Source organism: Saccoglossus kowalevskii, chromosome 16 (assembly GCF_978046115.1).
Source record: "Saccoglossus kowalevskii chromosome 16, keSacKowa6.1, whole genome shotgun sequence".
In the NCBI taxonomy this organism is placed as follows: Eukaryota; Metazoa; Hemichordata; class Enteropneusta; family Harrimaniidae; genus Saccoglossus; species Saccoglossus kowalevskii.
This window is the reverse complement of record NC_140656.1, coordinates 31,302,177-31,326,103: the sequence shown is the minus strand read 5'-3', so window position 1 is coordinate 31,326,103 and position 23,927 is coordinate 31,302,177. Positions and strand designations below refer to the sequence as shown.

The 23,927-nt window shown below is 39.0% G+C and overlaps 4 protein-coding genes across 5 annotated transcripts in view; 2 read left to right on the top strand and 2 right to left on the bottom strand.

Moving 5' to 3' along the window:
* The window catches only part of LOC100377065 (uncharacterized), a 38,065-nt gene extending 33,368 nt beyond the window's left edge, over positions 1 to 4,697 (bottom strand). For both annotated transcript variants that reach the window (XM_085491366.1, XM_085491367.1), the window contains exons 1-2: positions 4,563 to 4,697; positions 1,231 to 2,331 (exon numbers count right to left, since the gene is read on the bottom strand). In XM_085491366.1, the coding sequence (XP_085347492.1) occupies positions 1,231 to 2,272 (1,042 nt within the window). In that variant the 5' untranslated portion in view covers positions 2,273 to 2,331; positions 4,563 to 4,697. The remainder of the gene's footprint in view (positions 1 to 1,230; positions 2,332 to 4,562) is intronic.
* On the top strand, positions 4,681 to 7,815 carry LOC102800759 (synaptic plasticity regulator PANTS-like). The gene is made up of 4 exons (XM_006813131.3): positions 4,681 to 4,770; positions 4,879 to 4,927; positions 6,023 to 6,141; positions 7,516 to 7,815. Exons 1-4 carry the CDS (start codon positions 4,735 to 4,737, stop codon positions 7,666 to 7,668), a joined length of 357 nt encoding a protein of 118 aa, XP_006813194.2. The 5' UTR covers positions 4,681 to 4,734; the 3' UTR covers positions 7,669 to 7,815.
* A 723-nt stretch (positions 7,816 to 8,538) lies between these two features.
* LOC100377216 (large ribosomal subunit protein mL44-like) lies at positions 8,539 to 23,034 on the top strand. The gene is made up of 9 exons (XM_002732054.4): positions 8,539 to 8,665; positions 9,679 to 9,811; positions 10,435 to 10,622; positions 11,391 to 11,466; positions 12,002 to 12,086; positions 12,591 to 12,662; positions 12,803 to 12,951; positions 21,437 to 21,519; positions 22,122 to 23,034. The coding sequence occupies exons 1-9, from the start codon at positions 8,560 to 8,562 to the stop codon at positions 22,346 to 22,348; spliced, it is 1,119 nt and encodes a 372-aa protein (XP_002732100.2). The 5' UTR covers positions 8,539 to 8,559; the 3' UTR covers positions 22,349 to 23,034.
* LOC102801923 (two pore channel protein 1-like) overlaps positions 22,954 to 23,927 on the bottom strand; it is a 111,154-nt gene continuing 110,180 nt past the window's right edge. The window contains exon 22 of the mRNA XM_006813136.3: positions 22,954 to 23,865. Coding sequence (XP_006813199.2) covers positions 23,737 to 23,865 — 129 coding nt within the window. The 3' untranslated portion in view covers positions 22,954 to 23,736. The remainder of the gene's footprint in view (positions 23,866 to 23,927) is intronic.

The following is a 23,927-nucleotide window of genomic DNA, read 5'->3' as shown; positions in this document are numbered from 1 at the left end:
AGCATTTATTATTCTGATACAAAGAGGTGTCATTGTTTGCTGTGCTGGTTATTAATCTCTGCAGGAATATTGGAATATTCCATTTTCCCCTCTGGCGTTTTTAGTATTTTTCCTCTAATCAATCAGAATTTAACTGTTCACAAATAATTGTTTCGATACAAATTGAGTAAATCAAATCAATAAAATCAACTCGCCTTTACACATGCAGCTTTTTAAGTGTACCTTCTAAGCAGATATGACATGCTACTGACACATAACAAATTGTTATGACACAATAATTTGCACTGATTCACTGGCTCATCATTGGTGGAACCAAAAATCTTACATTCATATAGTGATCTTAAAACATTTATACTACATTTTTTTTCCCCTGTAGACCAATTAACCTCCTAGGAACAACAAGCTGACTCAACTTGATTTTGGGAAGATTCTATTTTTACTTTAGTTGTTTGATACAATGACATGATTGCACGTACCTCATTCACAACAGCAATTTATCAGAGCCCAACAGCCTGAGCCAACTTGAGCCAGCAAAAAAAGATATGTCAACTCATTTGGCTCAAGTAGAGTTTGGCTCTGATAAACCCTCAGTTGAACTCACATAGGACTGAGACCAGACATAGCCAGTCTAATGCATAAAGGCCAGAATTGAAAGAAAGAAAAGCAAGCTAGACTATAAACCAGTAATCATTTTACATATTCCAAATACTGTAAAGTTTAGAAGTTAATTTTTGTCGCTATTCCTTTCATCATTTTGGCTTGTAGCATTACAAATATAGACTGTCTGAAAGACTATGACACATACTGACATAGTATATCGTATTTTCACCATTAGTAGTGAATACACTGACTGTGTGTGTCTGGAACCTGTGCTGACAAACACAGGGCTAGATGGCTTTTTTTAAAATATTTTGTCGGCTAAATCTGCATTCAGTTCATACATCACATTGGTTTACATTTAACTCAGCATATACCTATTCACAGAGTACCGGGTATTGGGTTGCTGTTAGGGAATTTAGTTTTAACCTCAAGACCTTTCTTAACACGCATATCATCTAGGGATTAAAAACAAGACTTTGGGTCAAAATCAGTTCTCTGACTCTGAGCGAAAGTAGACCATAGTCGACACAGTTACATGCAATATGTACTTTGCCTGCACTTATACTGGAAATGCACTTGTGGCATACATGTAAGGTGTTGATTACATCATTTTTTTCTCACAACACTTACCTTTGTTTGTTTCACCACTGGATGAGTTATCTACTGGTTTCACTAAAGTTTCCACCTTACTGTTTTCACTGCTAATAGTCTCAGTCTCCAATGTTCCTGAAGAAAGCCCAACTTTTTTCTCAGAATAAATGTCTACTACAAGTCTTTTAATTTCTTTTTCTAGATCGCTCAACTCTTGTGTGAGTTCTTCAACACTTTGTTGCTGTGGTTCTATAGATGACTCTTCAGTACTGTTAATGTCTCTAGCTATGACCTGTTCCACCGGTTCACCATCTATAATAATATCCCCTAACACCTCCTCTTCTTCTTCTATTGGTGAGCGAATAGGTTGAAACAAAGCGCTATCACGACTTGCTCTCCTCACCTCGGTACCTAGATTCCCAACACCTATTCCGTCACCATTCCCAGTTGTGTTACTGGAGCACAGTTTCACATTTTCTGGGGAGTTTTTGATCTGATCTGCTAAATGGTGCAGATCTCGTTGTGGAAAAAAGCTTGTATCATGCGTTCCAGGATGGTTGTAGTTTGAGAAACTATAGCTGGCACCACTTAAAATACTACTACCATTACTAGTAATACTTGCAGGAGAACCCCTACCCTTAATCACCTCCCCACCATGCACACCAAAGTCACCACCAAAACCTAGAACACCACTCCCACTGACTACAGACTCTGCATCTGAGTGGTAGCTTATCTCGGACATATGACCTTTGACCTCAATGTTTTTCGGGTCAAATGTTGAATCAAAGTTTTGTTTTCGAGTTGCTACTTGATTGTTACGGTGGTTAGCTTCAAGACAGTCTTCTGCTTTTGAAAGCTGAAATTCATAAAATTGTTTGAATTGTTTTTCTGTTTGTTCACTTCTCACAATATTTTCTTCAGATGTACTGTTTCGTTTCTGATATCTTCTCCACTGCTCAATGTCAGTATCATATGATACCAACACGTCAAAAGAATCTAAGTTAAATGTCTCTTCTACGATAGTGTTGTCTGTTTCATGTGTGACTTCTTCCTCTAAAAAACTAATATACACTGGATCCATACCACCATGGCAATGCCATGCTTAGATTAAAGTAAAAAGTAACACCACAGTCAGACAGTCTGAAAACCAAAGGAATGAACAGAATTAGTGAAAATACAAATTTTGCATTGTGTGAATGATTTGCCGAATTTGTTTATATTGTGCTATTATGCCAAGTTGCCAGCCACACCCATTATTAGTGAAACCCCACCAAACCTAGTAGCACAGAAGTACTATTGTTGGTAAACAACTCAACACAATGGCAATGTTTCTATACATGAGTAAAGGTAATTTGAAGACGGGTGGCAGTCATGGTTTTGTCACTTCCATGTGCTTGATATGGGTCTCATACTGTGCATAGAAATGTATAAACAGGGCAACAAAAAATTAGATTTATACAAAATAATTAATAAATATGTTTTTGAAAAGTATTTAGATGACATTACAAATAAAAACCACAGGATTGCTCTGACAAGTTTTGGAGTATTGGCACATTTCATACCAGTTGAATCTGGGAGACATTCAGGGATTAAGAGAGAAGAAAGACTACGATTGTAACAAGATTGGAGATGAAAAACATTACCTATTTCATTGTCAATATAACATTATCAAAGAATGTAGACATAAATTTCTCTCAGCTCTCTTTATTTATGAGCCACTTTTCAAAATTTTAGTATTGATGATCTATTCATTGATATTCTCTCCAGTTGTGACAAGTTTATAGTTTCCAATTTTGCTTTGTTTGTTTTTTGTATTTTAGATCTGTTTTATTTTGTAGTAATGTCTTTTGCTCTTTTGGACATTGCCTTACATTTGTTTGTGTACGTTCCAAATAAAATATCATATCATATCATACAAGGTTTATTTACACAAAATTTGAATGCATGCATTTAAATAACATTAATTAGCAATGAACCTTTTATAAAGGCAATCATTTTATAGGACAAAATCAAAATTTTAAGTAAAACATTTGCCATTATGACTCTTGATTTGTTTCCTGTACAATAATCAAGTTCCTAACTTTATAATTAATACCGGAAGGATGATCAAGTTATTTGTCATTGCATTCGCACAAACGTTGAACAATACTAGTCCATGCTTCTTAGCTTAGTTGGGTCTGCACAGATTTTGAAGCAAAAATCAAAGCAACAATAGAAAGATGAAAAAACATGTTATTCAATAAATACTTCAGGTTAGCTTGCAAACACCATGAATTTCAGATTTGTTCATTGGCTACTGACTGTCCAATCAACAACCTGCATCCTTGAAAATTCAGTGAACAACCAATTTTCACCCAATTGTCTATGAATTTTTGATGAATTCAGCCAAGTGGTTAGATAGGTTATTTATTAGAGATGCCCAGGGAAGCAAAATTTGAAAAATCAGCAATAATACAGAGTTTCAAAAACATATATGTAGTGTATATAAACACAAATAATATTTGTTACATTGTAAAATAAAGACCCATTCTCGCATTAAATATTGAGTCTTAAGAAATTGTCGTAGAGAGTCCAGTTCTAAAATATATTATGTTATAAATCACATCATGTAGGGAATGACTATATATAAAAGCCATGAAAGCATAAATACACAATTCATAGAACTGCACAGCTGCGACTGAGCTTTGCAAGGAGTTATTTGACGTCAGCTGGTAATATTATGATGAATTATCAAAAGCTAAAAAAGTAACAGCAAAAATAAAAACAAAAACAAAAATTGTATTTGTGGCAAATTAATTTGTATGATATATGGTAAAGTAATAAATTTTAATTTAATGACTTCATTAAATATGAATGACTTTATGTTATTGTCACCAAGAAGAGAGGAAAGAGGGTTTACACCTCAGTTTAGGTTAGCTCAGGTTGTTTAACTCAGCACATTTCGCGAAGAGGGGGGTACATTTACTCGGCACTTACTGAGAATACCTATAATAATATTAGGTTCAGGTCCATAACCGGGGATTCACACATGACAAAATCAGAAAAAGAAGTAAATAGACAATGCGGTGATAAATTTCAAAGCATCTTGGGCGGATTGTGTGATAGCAAATGCCACGGTTAAAAGACTATTACCTCTATGGTCAGAGCATGGAGGTATAAACAGATCTGTTTATACCTCTAAAGTCAGAGTAAACTGTCTTTTACGTGTATACAATGATCCTGACCCTGGGTGCATAAAATATCATAACATAACTTTCATTCCGAATGTCCGCTCCAGAGTAACGTCGAGACAATTTTGACATTTACCACCCACGTTTATAACTGTCACTCGTATTTTCACCAATTATGTACCAACATAATGTTTAACTCACCTAACAGACTACATATTTCCATGGAAACAGACCTAAAATTGCAGTTATTATCCTCAAACCGCCGGCAGTTCCAAGTTTCTGGGCGAACGAAACTGATACACTGCTGACGCGTCGACCCGGAAGTGGGCTGACCTCTCGCAGTGTACGAGATTAGGAGGATACGAGAGTGAACATGAACGAGGCCGAGGGCTCCGTGTACGAGACAGGGGTTTGTAAATTTCTTCTAACTTTTCTCCAATATACAATAGAATTGTCATTTTTTGATTTGCATTTCTCCTCACGTTGTTATTCTCCTTCTGTTTCCACCAACTAACAGGATATAAGGCCATGTAGTATATACCAACGAAGATACACTGATTGCAAATGTAAGTGGTAGTACCGGTACACATGTTTAAGGGTCAACCAATTGTAAAACCTGGGGGTGGGATGGTTGTTGCTGTCTTAGTTACCAAAGCATTAATTTAGAAAGATTAAAAAAATTGTATGTTTATGTCAGCTGACTTTATACCAATTTCTGTTTGTTGAGACTAATTTGTAAAAAATAATAATAATCACAATCAGAGGTACATTACTTGGGGTTTGTAACTACGGTGACATGATACCAAGATCCCGTCACAATCTCGCTCTCGCATAAGCATTCCAACTCAGAAAAATGCGAATGCGCATGCCCGAGATAACTAGGATACTGTCCAGGTGGATCAAAATAGCTGCCCACGATATGACGGATTACGAGAACTATATTTTCTGTACATTTTCGATGTATTACAGTTTTCACTACGATAGTGACAAGAAAAGTTTTATTTTTTCATTACAAACCTTGAACATTGATATGTGTCATGTCAGAAGGTCGTAGCCTCAGTCTCGCTATCTACGAGAAGAGACTTGAATGGGATCTTGACATGATGTCACCATACAGTACTATGCGAGTTGCAAACCCCAAGTAATGTACCTCTGTCACAATATATTGTACATATGCTCTGCATGCTGGTAATATTTAATGCATTCATATGATACATACACAGTGTTATTGCCATAGATCCACAGCTTTTCATTAGTAAACGATATTTGGTCAACTGCAGCTATGAATCCTCTTGTGGTAAATACGAGTCACCGTGCATGATTTATCTTTATGAACTGGATAAAGCTTTTTCCACCACCCTTGGTCTTATATGATGGAATATCTTTTAGTTTTTCATTTATTTCAGTTATTAATCTCATCTCTGTCATTTATGTAAACATTAGCAGTGCAGAGTTGTTGCTTGTGATGATAATACGTGTCAACATTATAGAAATTGGTTGCTACTATCATAGCTCAAATGTAGTTAGATTTTGGACCTACGGTAAATATATTTATGAAACTGACAACTAGTTGAGATTTGTTGAGAAAGTGAATTGTGTCATTAATTGGTAGCTATTTATTATCAACATCCCAACAGCTTTACTGTGTTTTTATTTTTCAGCAATTGCAAACTTTCTCCACTCTTTCTATGTGTACGGAAAGAAGCCAAACTGTGAACAATTTAAACTAGATTACAATATTTGTAAAATTTGGGACAATACTGGATCTAAAGAAGCAAAGGTAAAAATAAATATTTTGTCCATGTAATAATTGCAGTATTTTTAATATATATTTCATAACTCAGAAAACAGAAATACTAATCTCTCAAGATTAATTGAGATTGATGTTTTGTTGCAAGACTGTTTTGGAAATCTCCAACTTACATTTATGTTCCCGCTTCCCAGCTAATTTTCAGATTACTTTTATAAATTCAGCTGTTTATAAAAAATAAACATTTCTGAACCCATTTCTGTTGCAGTTTGTACCGATAAGCTATTTTAAATTTGAGGGCTATTTTCATAAATGAGATATTTTTTTGATGCTACTGCCTTTAATCGTTGAGTGGAAACCCCGGAAAACACTAAACCAGTTGAAAAACACTAAACCTATTGAAAAAGACTAAACCTGTTGAAAAAAACTAAGCCGTCGTGGGTTCTGTTTCATGTTTTCGCTTTCTTTTAATCAAATATTCACTGGACGATTATGGTACACCCATGATACACCCTTTACCTCGGGTTTAGTGTTTTTATTGTCAGGTTTAGTGTTTTTCGACAGGTTTAGTGTTTTTCGACAGGTTTAGTGTTTTCCGGGGTTTCCACTCAACGGCCTTTAATTCAATTATATGTTTGCACACAAATGTGCTAATTACCATAATGACATTATTCAGTAAATTATGTTTCCTGGTCTATGATCACCACAAACATGTGTAATAAGAAACCTTTCACTGTTTCATGGTCACCAAAAATATCTCATGTGGTAATAAGAAACCTTTCACTGTTTCATGGTCACCACAAATATCACTTGTGGTAATAATAATCCTTTCATTGTTTCATGATAACCACAAATAACACCTGTGGTTATAAGAAACCTTTCACTGTTTCATGATCACCACAAATAACACATGTGGTAACAATCATTTCCCTGTTTCATGGTCACCACAAATAACACCTGTGGTAATAATAACCTTTTCACTGTTTCATGATCACTACAAATATCACCTGTAGTAACAATCATTTCCCTGTTTCATGGTCACCACAAATAACACCTGTGGTAATAACCTTTTCACTGTTTCATGATCACCACAAATATCACCTGTAGTAACAATCATTTCACTGTTTCCTGATCACCACAAATAACACCTGTGGTAATAATAACCTTTTCACTGTTTCATGATCACCACAATATCACCTGTAGTAACAATCATTTCCCTGTTTCCTGATCACCACAAATAACACCTGTGGTAATAATAACCTTTTCACTGTTTCATGATCACCACAAATATCACCTGTAGTAAAAATCTTTTCACTGTTCCATGATCACCCAAACATCATATCTGGTAATAAGAAATTAAATTTTCATGTTGTGAAAATGAGCATGTCTGTTTTGACTTTACAGGATACACTTCTAGAAAATGAAAGAAGACGAAATGAAGAGAAGAACAAACATAAGCCTGTATGGGAAATGAGGACGTCACCTCCCCCTGATTGGCATAAACCATTAAAAGAAGTGGAACAAGCCACAAAAAATAATTCTGAGGAAATTTTGTGACATTTTATTCGACTGACTATGGAATTGGTTTTGAAAATACTTGTCCTGGCAGTTAAGGACCATAGTTTATAATTTAAATGGTACTGTAGACATTGATAGTTTTAACTAAAGGCCTACTAGCAAGAAACTTATAAATGACAATAAATCTTTTTTTATAAAAACAAACATGGTTCTATGTATTCTTCCATGAATAAGAAAACAACTGGTACATTTATTGGGATTTGAGTGGGTTGCAGGAATGTGTTTGATTTTAGTTTCACCCTCCCAACTGTACACCCCCACCTCACCCCACATAAAACTACTGTGCATATATCAATCCAAAACAGCTCATTTGTGATCTCTTCCTTTGATCCATGAGTTGCTCACATTACATGTTCTGGTCTTGTTTCAAATGAATTTATTATCTTTCACTTGTGGTACATCTCCAATGTTAGTACTGGTAGTTTTAGAACCATCCATTGACAAGCTCTGTACACTTCACATAATGCTACAGGAAAAACCCTCTTGATATGGTAAGAACATGAGAAACCAAGTTCCTAAACACAAGTTCTATTTTCATAATTTTTCAAAATTAGCTATTGGGGTTCTTAAACCCATTTTTGAAATCAGGGTAAATTTTTCGCGTTGGGACATCATGACTCGCTGGTTGTACTGGTACTACCAGGTATATATCCACCATGTGCCACTTAATATTGTCATATAAAAAAGAAATACCGGTACTGATAAAATGTACATTAGTTTTGCTTATTTAAAATGGGGTCCAGGACTCTCATTTCTTAAAACTATTGAAGTTTTAACAAATGTACTCGTATTGCCGCGGAATACGTTTCTACATCCCATAAAAACAAAATTAACGTACTAGTATTAATCGTCGAGGGCGCACTTTTCAAAATGGCGGCGACTGTGGCATGTACATGTGCATATCGTTCCAAGACTTTTAATTTAGTTCGCCAAATAAGAAATGGAATTCTCAGGACCTCGAACCCATTTCTCACAGGTTAGTAATATACATTTTCCGAACACAGACTGGTGATGCTGATATGTCCGGGATTTACACAAAACGGGATCAGAATTTGACGAGGGCAGGTCAATCCACAATCCATGGAGCTATTACATAAAGTCCGTGGAGCTCTCATAGTTAAAGTGTACTAGGATGCGCCGATGTTTTGACCCATATTTTCACGATCGAGCCGATCTTTTTGACTTCCAATTTTAAAATGTTCGACCATTTCCACAAAGACGCTATTTTTTTTTAGCAAAAAAGCGCCCTCAATTTGGATCTTTTAGGATCCAGGTTTTCAACTGGCTGGGGAGTAAACCCCCTTCCCCCACATTAAGTCAATGAATTATGTGGCAAAATCTGACAGATGTTGAATACAGTGGTAGTTATATATATATTTTTAAATTAATCAGACATTACTATAATAGAAACTGAATCAATCTCTGTGATAATTATATTGATTTCAATCTATTGACAAAATACGAACTCTGCATAAGTCAACAAAGCCAGGTAATTTATAAATTATTATAAACTTAGCACAAGTGGAAGTTACACATAGAACGAAAATGCGCGGTGACTGTTCAAATTTGTGACTGACTGAAGCGTCATAGTAACAAAATAGAGTGATGTGTCTCTCTAGCTAATTAAATTGACTCCATTCATTTGTATGTGTTAGTATAAGCATGACATTGACTTGACTGGATTATTTTTGTATTTATAAACAACCTCCTTCAAAGCAAAAGCAAAATCATCCCAACTGCATCTACAATCTGCAAGAAAACCATAGCTATTAAATATATATATTTGATTAATGCTATGAACAATGTTGGATGCTTTGGGGTCATGCAGTCAGTTGACATATTTGAACTGGAGTGTAGAAAGAATGAGGAAGTTGTGAAACCACACTTATGGACCTTCTTGTTTACAGAAAATCCAAGCCCAAAACTCAACACCCACACATTCTCTTCTCCTTTTTGTTAAAATTCATTATTATATTATTATATTCATAGATTCTAAAGTGCGTCATGTTGCAAGATGGTATCGTCCATATATGTGGTATTTAGAAAAATTGAAAAAGAAAGCAGAGAGGAAATTCGGAGTTCCCCTGCCAGTGCCAAGATCTGAACATACTGAACTTCCATGGTAAGTGTTGAATTGTTTGATGTGAACATTTTTTGTATTCATTTGTTTACCTGTACACCTGTTTAATTTCAACAAAAAATGTTTTTTTAATTAATTTTGTGCTTAGTACTCACAGTAAACATTTCACTGAGTTTTTGACACAGGGTCACAGTGATTGTTTCAAATTATGAACATTTCTACATGCATTTCCAAAAGATTAACAATTGTGTTAATGACTCAAAGCACACAGTGGGAGACTATACAGTTTATAGTGTGTGTGTGTGTGTGTGTATATAGGTTTGTGTGTCTGTTCTACTGTTATCTCAAGAACCACTCATGATTTTGATGAAATTTAGTACATGGATGTGTTCTCATTAATACACATAATTCTAAAGAACTATTGCAGATAGATTAACTCATTGGTTAAGAGATGTAACTAATGTATCATGTGACCTCAATAATATGTATAATTGTAATATTTTGTGAACTAATACAGATAGATACATGCTTCCAATGTTACAATGAAAAATTAAGAAAATAAAAAACAATTGATTATAGCTTACGAAAATATACCCCCTTGTTGATCCTCTAAAGACTTGTTTCTACCAGTGAAACTCAAATTAACTTTTTTTTTGTTTAATCAGGGACTATGACAGTGAACTGTATGCTTTCAGTCAGCGATTGAGTGAAGATTTCAATGTAGAGACGTTGAGGGCGGCATTCAACCATCGGGAATACACAGAAGTTGAAGCTGCTAAGAGAAGAGAATTGAGAATGGATGAAAACATACCATTATTAAATATACCAGACAATGAGGAACTAGCTGAAAAAGGTACATTTGAATTCAAACCCCAGTCATAAAAGTGCAAAAAAATGAGGATGATTATTTAAATGAAGACAATCTCAAAGATTTCTGCACTTGCTTTCATTATATAAAATATTTACAAATATGCAAATTACTTCATTAAAAGCCTTTATTAGGTTTGGGAACAATTTCTTACAGAGTTCTGAAATTTTCATGGCATCACATAAAAATACAGAGCTCTCATTTTGGACAAGAGGTCTGGCTAATATTTCATATGACCATATATGGTCATGTAATCTCATTAATATGCACAATAACTAGAGAAATATTCTGGGTCAGGGTCATCTCAAGGGTCAAGGTCATCTCAAGATCACATGTCACTTTGACATTACATGTTATCTAACTTTGTCATTCTCAATTCAGTCACATGTACAGTAACCAAATAATGCAAAAATTTAGCAAAAGTTTCAGCTTATGAAATATGCGATATGACCTTCCAGTGACCATTGCCACAATTACTAAACTGTAATAGATAACACTTCTCCTATCCACCTAGTAACTGCCTCTGTCCTCTGCACTTGCCGTCTTCTTGAAACTGTATTGACAAAAGTCTGTTTAAGTAAAAAGGGTATTGCTGTCAATGGCCACATGCTACTTTTATGAAGCATTATTGACATGTAACCATATCTCACATTTCACACAGGAAAAGAATATTATTAAATTATTGAATATTAAATGACGTTACATTTTAATTCTTGTATGCTTTTTCATTAATATCAAACTTTTTCTTGTCAGGTTTTATCTTCTCATCAGAATATATTAAATCGTATCTGAGAGCATCGTATCCCAAATTCCCAGATGAAGGTGTAAAGTGAGTTTCCACTATTTTTGCATACAGCTGCACTAGAGTGCACCTTGTTAGATCTTTTTAGTACACCTGAGCCAAGCCAGGTTAAAAGCATATTCACTAAGGTCTGTTTATTCAGTCATTGTCTCACCAATCTACTGTGAAAGCTTGTATTCAATTAGGTGAATTTGAGTGCCCCCTTTGGCAATTTGACATCCTGCCATTTCTTTGTATGCACATTGCCATATGCTAGGACAGTTCTGATTGGGTGCAAGTGTTGGACATGCAAATACGGAAATCTTGTAGAATCATGTGTTCGTTGGGGGGGGGGTATGTTTTCACCAAATTTGCTAAGAAATAAACTGAGAATGAATGCGTGACAGTTTGTGGTTGTCAATACTCATTGTTTATCTCATATTCCCTTGACAACTTCTGATGAAATCCCAGTTCAAATGCACAAAAGTATTCTTATTTTGATACAAAGTTTCAACTGTGGAAAACTTATACTTGAAATCACTTGTCTGGTGTGTAAATAATTTGATGTATTTTCTTTTTTCAGATCTGTTTCAAATTATTTAACTGAAGTTGAAGTATCGTGTCATATTGGTCGTAACCTTGGTGTTTATGATCTCATTAGATATCCAGTAAGTATACAATTGATAAAATCAAGGACAGAATACTGAACGTCCTACGTGACAGTTTGTTGTACATGCTGACTGTTCGAACACTCGCCATACTGGTACATTACCATTTAATTCCTATGACATATGTGAGATGACAAGGCATTGTGGTACATGTAAATAACAAAACACAAAGTCCTTATTGAGAATTAATAATTTATTGTCAATTTTCTGTAGTTTTGTTTAGACAATAAAATAGTGCCTCATATCTCATTGTCATACACAACTTTCAAACTCCATTTTTAGGATCCGTCTTTGTCTGGTGGAGAGCTTCTCATTCAGTGATTACACAGTGAGAATGGGCATGCTAACACCGAGATCTACGCATCGCCTCTGTTAATTCAGATGGTTAAGGTGTAAATTTTTGGATATTTCCATAAAACATAAACTGGAAAAAAAGATTATGAGTGCGTATGAAAAAAAAAATTCCATATTTAGCTGAATAATTACTGTTATCGAATTTTCTAGGAGTTCCCACACCCAGAAGAAATCATCCAGAAAACCTTCTTTGCTGTTATTGGATCATTATTACAAGACAAGGTAAGCAATAATATCATAAAATACTAATATATTCTATTGTACATGTAGAACAATAGTAGGAAACCACCAATGGATGAAAGCTTTGAATAAATACAGTATTGTAGGCTATAATAGACCAATTCATGATTTTTGTTTTTTAGGGAGCCGACAGAACAGGTATTTTTGTTCGAGATTTCATCCTTGCACAATTGATTGGGAAAGACATTAACAGATTTTGGGATATCTTAGACCCGATGAAAAGACTGTCTGATTATTTAGAAACACAGAAACAAGAATTACCCGAATCAAGGTAATAAAATAATTATTTTTAAATGAATTGAAAAAGTTTGCGATAAATTGTGAAGACTTACTGTGAATATGTTTTGTACATCTAACCAAGAAAATCGTCAGTTAATTGGCTGACAGCTGTGTTCTAAGAAATGCTGCAAATCAATCTACTGGCTTCCTGAAAGCAACATTGCCTGCAGCATATTACCAGTACCAACCACAGTACCGATAATAGTATGGTACTTTCCTCATGCTCAAATATTCTTGTCCTTATTAAAGGGCATTGTCATTGGGAGCTTATCATATGAGTGATTGTTCGTCCGTGTCAATGTTTTACTTTTCGACTTCTTCTTGAAAACTACAAGCCTGAATGCTTCGATACTTGGTGTATATGTACCTTGGGTAGACCTCTCTTAGGTTTGTTCATTTCATGATGATATTTTCAATTCTCTAATTTTAGTGAATATTTTTGTCATTTTTGGTAAAAAGTGATATTTTCGACTTCTTGTTATAAACCGCAAGTCCAATTGCTGTGATATTACATATATAGGTACTACATGTAGACCTCTCTCAGATTTGTTCATTTTGTAATGATATCTTTAATTCTCTAATTTTGGTGAATATTTTTGTTATTTTTGGTAAAAAGTGATATTTTCGACTTCTTGTTAAAAACCGCAAGTCCAATTGCTTTGATATTACATATATAGGTACTACATGTAGACCTCTCTCAGATTTGTTCATTTTGTAATAATATCTTCAATTTTCTAATTTTGGTGAATATTTTTGTCATTTTTGGTAAAAAGTGATATTTTCGACTTCTTGTTAAAAATCGCAAGTCCAGTTGCTTTGATAATACATATATAGGTACTACATGTGGACCACTCTCAAATTTGTTCATTTCATGACGATATCTTCAATTATCTAATTTTGATGATTATTTATGTCATTTATGGTGAAAAACAGCAAGTCCCATTGCATTGATACTATACATATTGTTCATTTTCTAATGATATCTTCAGTTCTTTAATTGAAATGTGCATTGCTAACAGTGAAGCTATCTCAGCCGACAGGCTATGTGCATTGCTAACAGTGAAGCTATCTCAGCCGACAGGCTATGTGCCTTGCTAACAGCTAAGCTATCTCAGCCGACAGGCTATGTGCCTTGCTAACAGCGAAGCTATCTCAGCCGACAGGCTATGTGCATTGCTAACAGCGAAGCTATCTCAGCCGACAGGCTATGTGCCTTGCTAACAGCGAAGCTATCTCAGCCGACAGGCTATGTGCATTGCTAACAGCGAAGCTATCTCAGCCGACAGGCTATGTGCATTGCTAACAGCTAAGCTATCTCAGCCGACAGGCTATGTGCCTTGCTAACAGCGAAGCTATCTCAGCCGACAGGCTATGTGCCTTGCTAACAGCTAAGCTATCTCAGCCGACAGGCTATGTGCATTGCTAACAGCGAAGCTATCTCAGCCGACAGGCTATGTGCATTGCTAACAGCTAAGCTATCTCAGCCGACAGGCTATGTGCCTTGCTAACAGCGAAGCTATCTCAGCCGACAGGCTATGTGCCTTGCTAACAGCGAAGCTATCTCAGTCGACAGGCTATGTGCATTGCTAACAGTGAAGCTATCTCAGCTGACAGGCTATGTGCATTGCTAACAGTGAAGCTATCTCAGCCGACAGGCTATGTGCATTGCTAACAGCTAAGCTATCTCAGCCGACAGGCTATGTGCCTTGCTAACAGCGAAGCTATCTCAGCCGACAGGCTATGTGCCTTGCTAACAGCGAAGCTATCTCAGCCGACAGGCTATGTGCCTTGCTAACAGCTAAGCTATCTCAGCCGACAGGCTATGTGCATTGCTAACAGCGAAGCTATCTCAGCCGACAGGCTATGTGCATTGCTAACAGCGAAGCTATCTCAGCCGACAGGCTATGTGCATTGCTAACAGCTAAGCTATCTCAGCCGACAGGCTATGTGCCTTGCTAACAGCGAAGCTATCTCAGCCGACAGGCTATGTGCCTTGCTAACAGCGAAGCTATCTCAGCCGACAGGCTATGTGCATTGCTAACAGCGAAGCTATCTCAGTCGACAGGCTATGTGCATTGCTAACAGTGAAGCTATCTCAGCTGACAGGCTATGTGCCTTGCTAACAGTGAAGCTATCTCAGCCGACAGGCTATGTGCATTGCTAACAGCTAAGCTATCTCAGCCGACAGGCTATGTGCCTTGCTAACAGCGAAGCTATCTCAGCCGACAGGCTATGTGCCTTGCTAACAGCGAAGCTATCTCAGCCGACAGGCTATGTGCATTGCTAACAGCGAAGCTATCTCAGTCGACAGGCTATGTGCATTGCTAACAGTGAAGCTATCTCAGCTGACAGGCTATGTGCATTGCTTACAGCGGAGCTATCTCAGCCGACAGGCTATGTGCATTGCTAACAGTGAAGCTATCTCAGCCGATAGGCTATGTGCATTGCTAACAGCTAAGCTATCTCAGCCGACAGGCTATGTGCATTGCTAACAGCGAAGCTATCTCAGCCGACAGGCTATGTGCATTGCTAACAGCGAAGCTATCTCAGCCGACAGGCTATGTGCATTGCTAACAGCTAAGCTATCTCAGCCGACAGGCTATGTGCCTTGCTAACAGCGAAGCTATCTCAGCCGACAGGCTATGTGCCTTGCTAACAGCGAAGCTATCTCAGCCGACAGGCTATGTGCATTGCTAACAGCGAAGCTATCTCAGTCGACAGGCTATGTGCATTGCTAACAGTGAAGCTATCTCAGCTGACAGGCTATGTGCCTTGCTAACAGTGAAGCTATCTCAGCCGACAGGCTATGTGCATTGCTAACAGCTAAGCTATCTCAGCCGACAGGCTATGTGCCTTGCTAACAGCGAAGCTATCTCAGCCGACAGGCTATGTGCCTTGCTAACAGCGAAGCTATCTCAGCCGACAGGCTATGTGCATTGCTAACAGCGAAGCTATCTCAGTCGACAGGCTATGTGCATTGCTAACAGTGAAGCTATCTCAGCTGACAGGCTATGTGCATTGCTTACAGCGGAGCTATCTCAGCCGACAGGCTATGTGCATTGCTAACAGTGAAGCTATCTCAGCCGATAGGCTATGTGCATTGCTAACAGCTAAGCTATCTCAGCCGACAGGCTATGTGCATTGCTAACAGCTAAGCTATCTCAGCCGACAGACTGTGTGCATTGCTAACAGCAGAGCTATCTCAGCCGACAGGCTATGTGCATTGCTAACAGTGAAGCTATCTCAGCTGACAGGCTATGTGCCTTGCTAACAGCGAAGCTATCTCAGTCGACAGGCTATGTGCATTGCTAACAGCTAAGCTATCTCAGCCGACAGGCTATGTGCCTTGCTAACAGCGAAGCTATCTCAGCCGACAGGCTATGTGCCTTGCTAACAGCTAAGCTATCTCAGCCGACAGGCTATGTGCATTGCTAACAGCGAAGCTATCTCAGCCGACAGGCTATGTGCATTGCTAACAGCGAAGCTATCTCAGCCGACAGGCTATGTGCATTGCTAACAGCTAAGCTATCTCAGCCGACAGGCTATGTGCCTTGCTAACAGCGAAGCTATCTCAGCCGACAGGCTATGTGCCTTGCTAACAGCGAAGCTATCTCAGCCGACAGGCTATGTGCATTGCTAACAGCGAAGCTATCTCAGTCGACAGGCTATGTGCATTGCTAACAGTGAAGCTATCTCAGCTGACAGGCTATGTGCCTTGCTAACAGTGAAGCTATCTCAGCCGACAGGCTATGTGCATTGCTAACAGCTAAGCTATCTCAGCCGACAGGCTATGTGCCTTGCTAACAGCGAAGCTATCTCAGCCGACAGGCTATGTGCCTTGCTAACAGCGAAGCTATCTCAGCCGACAGGCTATGTGCATTGCTAACAGCGAAGCTATCTCAGTCGACAGGCTATGTGCATTGCTAACAGTGAAGCTATCTCAGCTGACAGGCTATGTGCATTGCTTACAGCGGAGCTATCTCAGCCGACAGGCTATGTGCATTGCTAACAGTGAAGCTATCTCAGCCGATAGGCTATGTGCATTGCTAACAGCTAAGCTATCTCAGCCGACAGGCTATGTGCATTGCTAACAGCTAAGCTATCTCAGCCGACAGACTGTGTGCATTGCTAACAGCAGAGCTATCTCAGCCGACAGGCTATGTGCTTTGCTAACAGCAGAGCTATCTCAGCTGACAGGCTATGTGCATTGCTAACAGCAGAGCTATCTCAGCCGACAGACTGTGTGCATTGCTAACAGCGAAGCTATCTCAGCCGACAGGCTATGTGCATTGCTAACAGCTAAGCTATCTCAGCCGACAGGCTATGTGCATTGCTAACAGCTAAGCTATCTCAGCCGACAGACTGTGTGCATTGCTAACAGCTAAGCTATCTCAGCCGACAGACTGTGTGCATTGCTAACAGCGAAGCTATCTCAGCCGACAGGCTATGTGCATTGCTAACAGTGAAGCTATCTCAGCCGACAGGCTATGTGCATTGCTAACAGCTAAGCTATCTCAGCCGATAGGCTATGTGCCTTGCTAACAGTGAAGCTATCTCAGCCGACAGGCTATGTGCCTTGCTTACAGCGGAGCTATCTCAGCCGACAGGCTATGTGCATTGCTAACAGCTAAGCTATCTCAGCCGACAGGCTATGTGCATTGCTAACAGCAGAGCTATCTCAGCCGACAGACTGTGTGCATTGCTAACAGCGAAGCTATCTCAGCCGACAGGCTATGTGCATTGCTAACAGCTAAGCTATCTCAGCCGACAGACTGTGTGCATTGCTAACAGCTAAGCTATCTCAGCCGACAGACTGTGTGCATTGCTAACAGCGAAGCTATCTCAGCCGACAGGCTATGTGCATTGCTAACAGCTAAGCTATCTCAGCCGACAGGCTATGTGCATTGCTAACAGCGGAGCTATCTCAGCCGACAGGCTATGTGCATTGCTAACAGCGAAGCTATCTCAGCCGACAGGCTATGTGCATTGCTAACAGCGAAGCTATCTCAGCCGACAGGCTATGTGCCTTGCTAACAGCGAAGCTATCTCAGCCGACAGGCTATGTGCATTGCTAACAGTGAAGCTATCTCAGCTGACAGGCTATGTGCATTGCTAACAGTGAAGCTATCTCAGCCGACAGGCTATGTGCCTTGCTAACAGTGAAGCTATCTCAGCCGACAGGCTATGTGCCTTGCTAACAGCGAAGCTATCTCAGCCGACAGGCTATGTGCATTGCTAACAGCTAAGCTATCTCAGCCGACAGGCTATGTGCATTGCTAACAGCTAAGCTATCTCAGCCGACAGGCTATGTGCCTTGCTAACAGCGAAGCTATCTCAGCCGACAGGCTATGTGCCTTGCTAACAGCGAAGCTATCTCAGCCGACAGGCTATGTGCATTGCTTACAGCGGAGCTATCTCAGCCGACAGGCTATGTGCATTGCTAACAGTGAAGCTATCTCAGCCGACAGGCTATGTGCCTTGCTAACAGCGAAGCTATCTCAGTCGACAGGCTATGTGCATTGCTAACAGTGAAGCTATCTCAGCCGACAGGCTATGTGCATTGCTTACAGCGGAGCTATCTCAGCCGACAGGCTATGTGCATTGCTAACAGTGAAGCTATCTCAGCTGACAGGCTATGTGCATTGCTTACAGCGGAGCTATCTCAGCCGACAGGCTATGTGCCTTGCTAACAGCGAAGCTATCTCAGTCGACAGGCTATGTGCCTTGCTAACAGTGAAGCTATCTCAGTCGACAGGCTATGTGCATTGCTAACAGCGAAGCTATCTCAGTCGACAGGCTATGTGCCTTGCTAACAGCGAAGCTATCTCAGCTGACAGGCTATGTGCATTGCTTACAGCGGAGCTATCTCAGCCGACAGGCTATGTGCATTGCTAACAGCTAAGCTATCTCAGCCGACAGGCTATGTGCATTGCTAACAGCGAAGCTATCTCAGCCGACAGGCTATGTGCCTTGCTAACAGTGAAGCTATCTCAGCTGACAGGCTATGTGCATTGCTAACAGCTAAGCTATCTCAGCCGACAGGCTATGTGCATTGCTAACAGCTAAGCTATCTCAGCTGATAGGCTATGTGCATTGCTAACAGTGGAACTATCTCAGCCGACAGACTGTGTGCATTGCTAACAGTGAAGCTATCTCAGCTGACAGGCTATGTGCATTGCTAACAGTGAAGCTATCTCAGCTGACAGGCTATGTGCATTGCTAACAGTGAAGCTATCTCAGCCGACAGACTGCTTGTTGTAATGTGCATTGCTAACAGTGGAGCTATCTCAGCCGACAGACTGCTTGTTGTAATGTGCATTGCTAACAGCTAAGCTATCTCAGCTGACAGGCTATGTGCATTGCTAACAGTGAAGCTATCTCAGCCGACAGACTGCTTGTTGTAATGTGCATTGCTAACAGTGGAGCTATCTCAGCCGACAGACTGCTTGTTGTAATGTGCATTGCTAACAGCTAAGCTATCTCAGCCGACAGACTGCTTGTTGTAATGTGCATTGCTAACAGCTAAGCTATCTCAGCTGACAGGCTATGTGCATTGCTAACAGTGAAGCTATCTCAGCCGACAGGCTATGTTGTAATGTGCATTGCTAACAGTGGAGCTATCTCAGCCGACAGACTGCTTGTTGTAATGTGCATTGCTAACAGCTAAGCTATCTCAGCTGACAGGCTATGTGCATTGCTAACAGTGAAGCTATCTCAGCCGACAGACTGCTTGTTGTAATGTGCATTGCTAACAGTGGAGCTATCTCAGCCGACAGACTGCTTGTTGTAATGTGCATTGCTAACAGTGGAGCTATCTCAGCCGACAGACTGCTTGTTGTAATGTGCATTGCTAACAGCTAAGCTATCTCAGCCGACAGACTGCTTGTTGTAATGTGCATTGCTAACAGCTAAGCTATCTCAGCTGACAGGCTATGTGCATTGCTAACAGCTAAGCTATCTCAGCCGATAGGCTATGTGCATTGCTAACAGTGAAGCTATCTCAGCTGAGAGGCTGCTTGTTGAAATGTGCATTGCTAACAGTGAAGCTATCTCAGCCGACAGACTGCTTGTTGTAATGTGCATTGCTAACAGTGGAGCTATCTCAGCCGACAGACTGCTTGTTGTAATGTGCATTGCTAACAGCTAAGCTATCTCAGCCGACAGACTGCTTGTTGTAATGTGCATTGCTAACAGCTAAGCTATCTCAGCTGACAGGCTATGTGCATTGCTAACAGCTAAGCTATCTCAGCCGATAGGCTATGTGCATTGCTAACAGTGAAGCTATCTCAGCTGAGAGGCTGCTTGTTGAAATGTGCATTGCTAACAGTGAAGCTATCTCAGCCGACAGACTGCTTGTTGTAATGTGCATTGCTAACAGTGGAGCTATCTCAGCCGACAGACTGCTTGTTGTAATGTGCATTGCTAACAGCTAAGCTATCTCAGCCGACAGACTGCTTGTTGTAATGTGCATTGCTAACAGCTAAGCTATCTCAGCTGACAGGCTATGTGCATTGCTAACAGCTAAGCTATCTCAGCCGATAGGCTATGTGCATTGCTAACAGTGAAGCTATCTCAGCTGAGAGGCTGCTTGTTGAAATGTGCATTGCTAACAGTGAAGCTATCTCAGCCGACAGACTGCTTGTTGATATGTGCATTGCTAACAGTGAAGCTATCTCAGCCGACAGGCTGTTTGTTGTAATGTGCATTGCTAACAGTGAAGCTATCTCAGCCGACAGGCTGTTTGCTAACAGTGAAGCTATCTCAGCTGACAGGCTGCTTGTTGTAATGTGCATTGCTACCAGTGAAGCTATCTCAGCCGACAGACTGCTTGTTGATATGTGCATTGCTAACAGCTAAGCCATCTCAGCCGACAGACTGCTTGTTGATATGTGCATTGCTAACAGTGAAGCTATCTCAGCCGACAGACTGCTTGTTGATATGTGCATTGCTAACAGCTAAGCCATCTCAGCCGACAGACTGCTTGTTGATATGTGCATTGCTAACAGCTAAGCCATCTCAGCTGACAGACTGCTTGTTGATATGTGCATTGCTAACAGCTAAGCCATCTCAGCCGACAGACTGCTTGTTGATATGTGCATTGCTAACAGCTAAGCCATCTCAGCCGACAGACTGCTTGTTGATATGTGCATTGCTAACAGCTAAGCCATCTCAGCTGACAGACTGCTTGTTGATATGTGCATTGCTAACAGCTAAGCCATCTCAGCCGACAGACTGCTTGTTGATATGTGCATTGCTAACAGCTAAGCTATCTCAGCCGACAGACTGCTTGTTGATATGTGCATTGCTAACAGCTAAGCTATCTCAGCCGACAGACTGCTTGTTGATATGTGCATTGCTAACAGTGAAGCCATCTCAGCTGACAGGCTATGTGCCTTACTAACAGTGAAGCTATCTCAGCCGACAGACTGCTTGTTTCTATTCCAATTGAATAACTATAAAATTACTTTGTATTGCAGGATAATTAGGCAATCTGGAGCTTCAACTCTTGTTGCTATGTATATTGTTGGTATCTATAGCAACAAACAAATTCTAGGATTTGGTGAGTGTAAATAATATACACATGCATTGTGTTTTCTGAATGTACTGAATTTATCACAACCTCTTTACGATTTACATAATGTTTTTGTCATTTTGTTTTGAGGTTCATCAAATATAACTGCTTGGTGATTAACTTTTTGCCATGGCAACATTATCTGAAATGCATTCACAACCAATTTTCAAACAGACAATTAATATGGCCATCTGACAGCCATGTTTGTGATTAGTACAGTATTGTTGAAATGTTACCTACATAATATTATGTTGTTCATTCTAATAACTGTAGCTCATAGCGGTATCCAGTACCAAATACTACAATAACCCTTTGGGTCTCAGCATTTTTCCTGACCAAATTTTGTGATTTTATTTAAACAATTTCTTTGAAAACTTTTGACCAGATGGACATACCCAATTTACTATCGATTACAAGTCTTCATCAAAGTTAACTTCCGCATTAAAATAGCCATGCAAAGATCAGATACATAGTTCAATGTATCGGTATGATTGTAGTATCAAGAGTGTGACCCTCAGAATTCTGAGATGCCTATAAATACCATACAGGGACTAAAGATCATTTATAAGTACATTTTTCATTTTCAACAGCTCCTGGTGTTTCTTTACTTGAAGCTGAAGAAGAGGCAGCCAGAGTAGCACTAAAAAACATCTACGAAACCAACCCTGAGACGTGTGCACCATTGTATATTGATGGATCAAGAGGCAAACTTTATCACAATGTTGCTATGAAACAGTTACAAGATAACAATATTTTGTTACAATTGAAAGGTGATAACTTGAAAATGGAAGCGCAAGGCGAGAAAATGAGCATTTGAAAGCCGACAACTGGGAGATTTTTGTTTTCATTGTAACCCATGCTTGACATTGTGTTTTAGGGATTTTTTTCATGAACAATTCTTTTCGCTCACTGTATTGTTCCAGGCATGAGTGGTTTTGGATGGTAGTGAATATTGTGTCCCTGTATTTCTGCCTACATGGCGCTAAATTAAATCTTCAAAATAAGGATGACCAATGTAACACCGTCTGACCTTCACTTTTGGCAATCCGATGGTAACTGATAATATTTATTTGTATAAGTGGAATGCGATGTGAGCTTGTCTCTTTTGAAAACCAGAAAGTTTTAAGTTGCCACACAACTGCTAACCATAGTAAGTAGCGAATTATCTGTAACTTGAATACAACACACTTGTTGATTTGGCCGTGACCATTTTTGAACATCCAGGGTCAGTACATTTGGTGTTCTGCAATAAGAAAAGACACTTTGTTTTGCTGGAAAGGACTTTGAAGGGCAAGGATAATCTGTAACAGGTGAAGTCATGTCTGCCATTCTGTGTTTATGGGTTGTCTGTTACAAAATGTCCACAGTCACACCTTTAGATTAAAACCAGACAAAGTATGTGTTAGCTGACCAATAGATAGATACAGCATACCACATGTAGTACAACTTTATTTACTTTCATATAATGTATATACAAGAATAAATACATCTGATTGGGATATATTTTAGTTCGTAGTTTCTTTTCAAAAGTGAAATATACGCACCATACAACTTTTGTAAATTACATGTAACACCGAAATAGATTATTTTGACACTTTGAGACATTTTCAGGGGTGCTGGGTGGTAAAACTGACAATAAGGAAATCATATATATGAACCAAGTTATTTAAGGAAAAATATTCAATTATAGCGGTGATTGGGGCAATGTCTCCAGAGATGTTAAAATTGTCTCTTCCATATTCAAATTATTATATATGTACTGCAGTTTATTTTGATTCGTCCCTCAAATCAAAATCGGTATTTCCACAACCCATATGCAAATGAAGTCTGAGAGCAAACAAAGTAGTCCCTTCATGAGTACCGTTTTTTGGAATAAACAATATTTAGAAGTACGATATTTTCCCCTTGGGGTATATACTTGCCGAGTGAAATGAAATTTGAACAACAGTAATGGTACTTTTAGGCAGTGCTCGTGAAAGTACAGCAGAATACACCGCATCACTCGTGAAAATAACTTCCATATGCAACGAAAGCCACAGGGAGGGTGTGGGGTTCTGTCATACAACTGATGCAAGAAATATAGCTATATATAATATAGCTAAACAAAATACAAATAAATATTTTCTGTTGTAATTAATACATTTAGAAATGTAAATAGTTTGTAAAATATGGATACTGCAGTTGAACAGTTTTTGAATAGATATATCATATAATATGGGATGGTGAAGAATCTTGTTCTATTTCTGGTTGTACGACAATTTGTTGCATTGTGCGACGTTGTAGAAACTCTCGTAAATCAGCTTTATTCTTGGATTCTTCTTCCTTAATCCAATTCTGTAAATATATGGATGAAACAAACTTTTGTCTTATGGAGTCACTGGTACTTGGTATGTATG

Bases quoted from the DNA above. Each gene is read 5' to 3' on its own strand.
- LOC102800759 (XM_006813131.3), top strand. From the start codon at position 4,735: ATGAACGAGGCCGAGGGCTCCGTGTACGAGACAGGG. The intron at 4,771-4,878 runs GTTTGTAAATTT...ACCAACTAACAG, and splicing joins GCTCCGTGTACGAGACAGGG to GATATAAGGCCATGTAGTAT. The intron at 6,142-7,515 runs GTAAAAATAAAT...TTGACTTTACAG, and splicing joins CTGGATCTAAAGAAGCAAAG to GATACACTTCTAGAAAATGA.
- LOC100377216 (XM_002732054.4), top strand. From the start codon at position 8,560: ATGGCGGCGACTGTGGCATGTACATGTGCATATCGTTCCAAGACTTTT. The intron at 9,812-10,434 runs GTAAGTGTTGAA...TTGTTTAATCAG, and splicing joins GAACATACTGAACTTCCATG to GGACTATGACAGTGAACTGT. The intron at 12,663-12,802 runs GTAAGCAATAAT...TTTGTTTTTTAG, and splicing joins GATCATTATTACAAGACAAG to GGAGCCGACAGAACAGGTAT.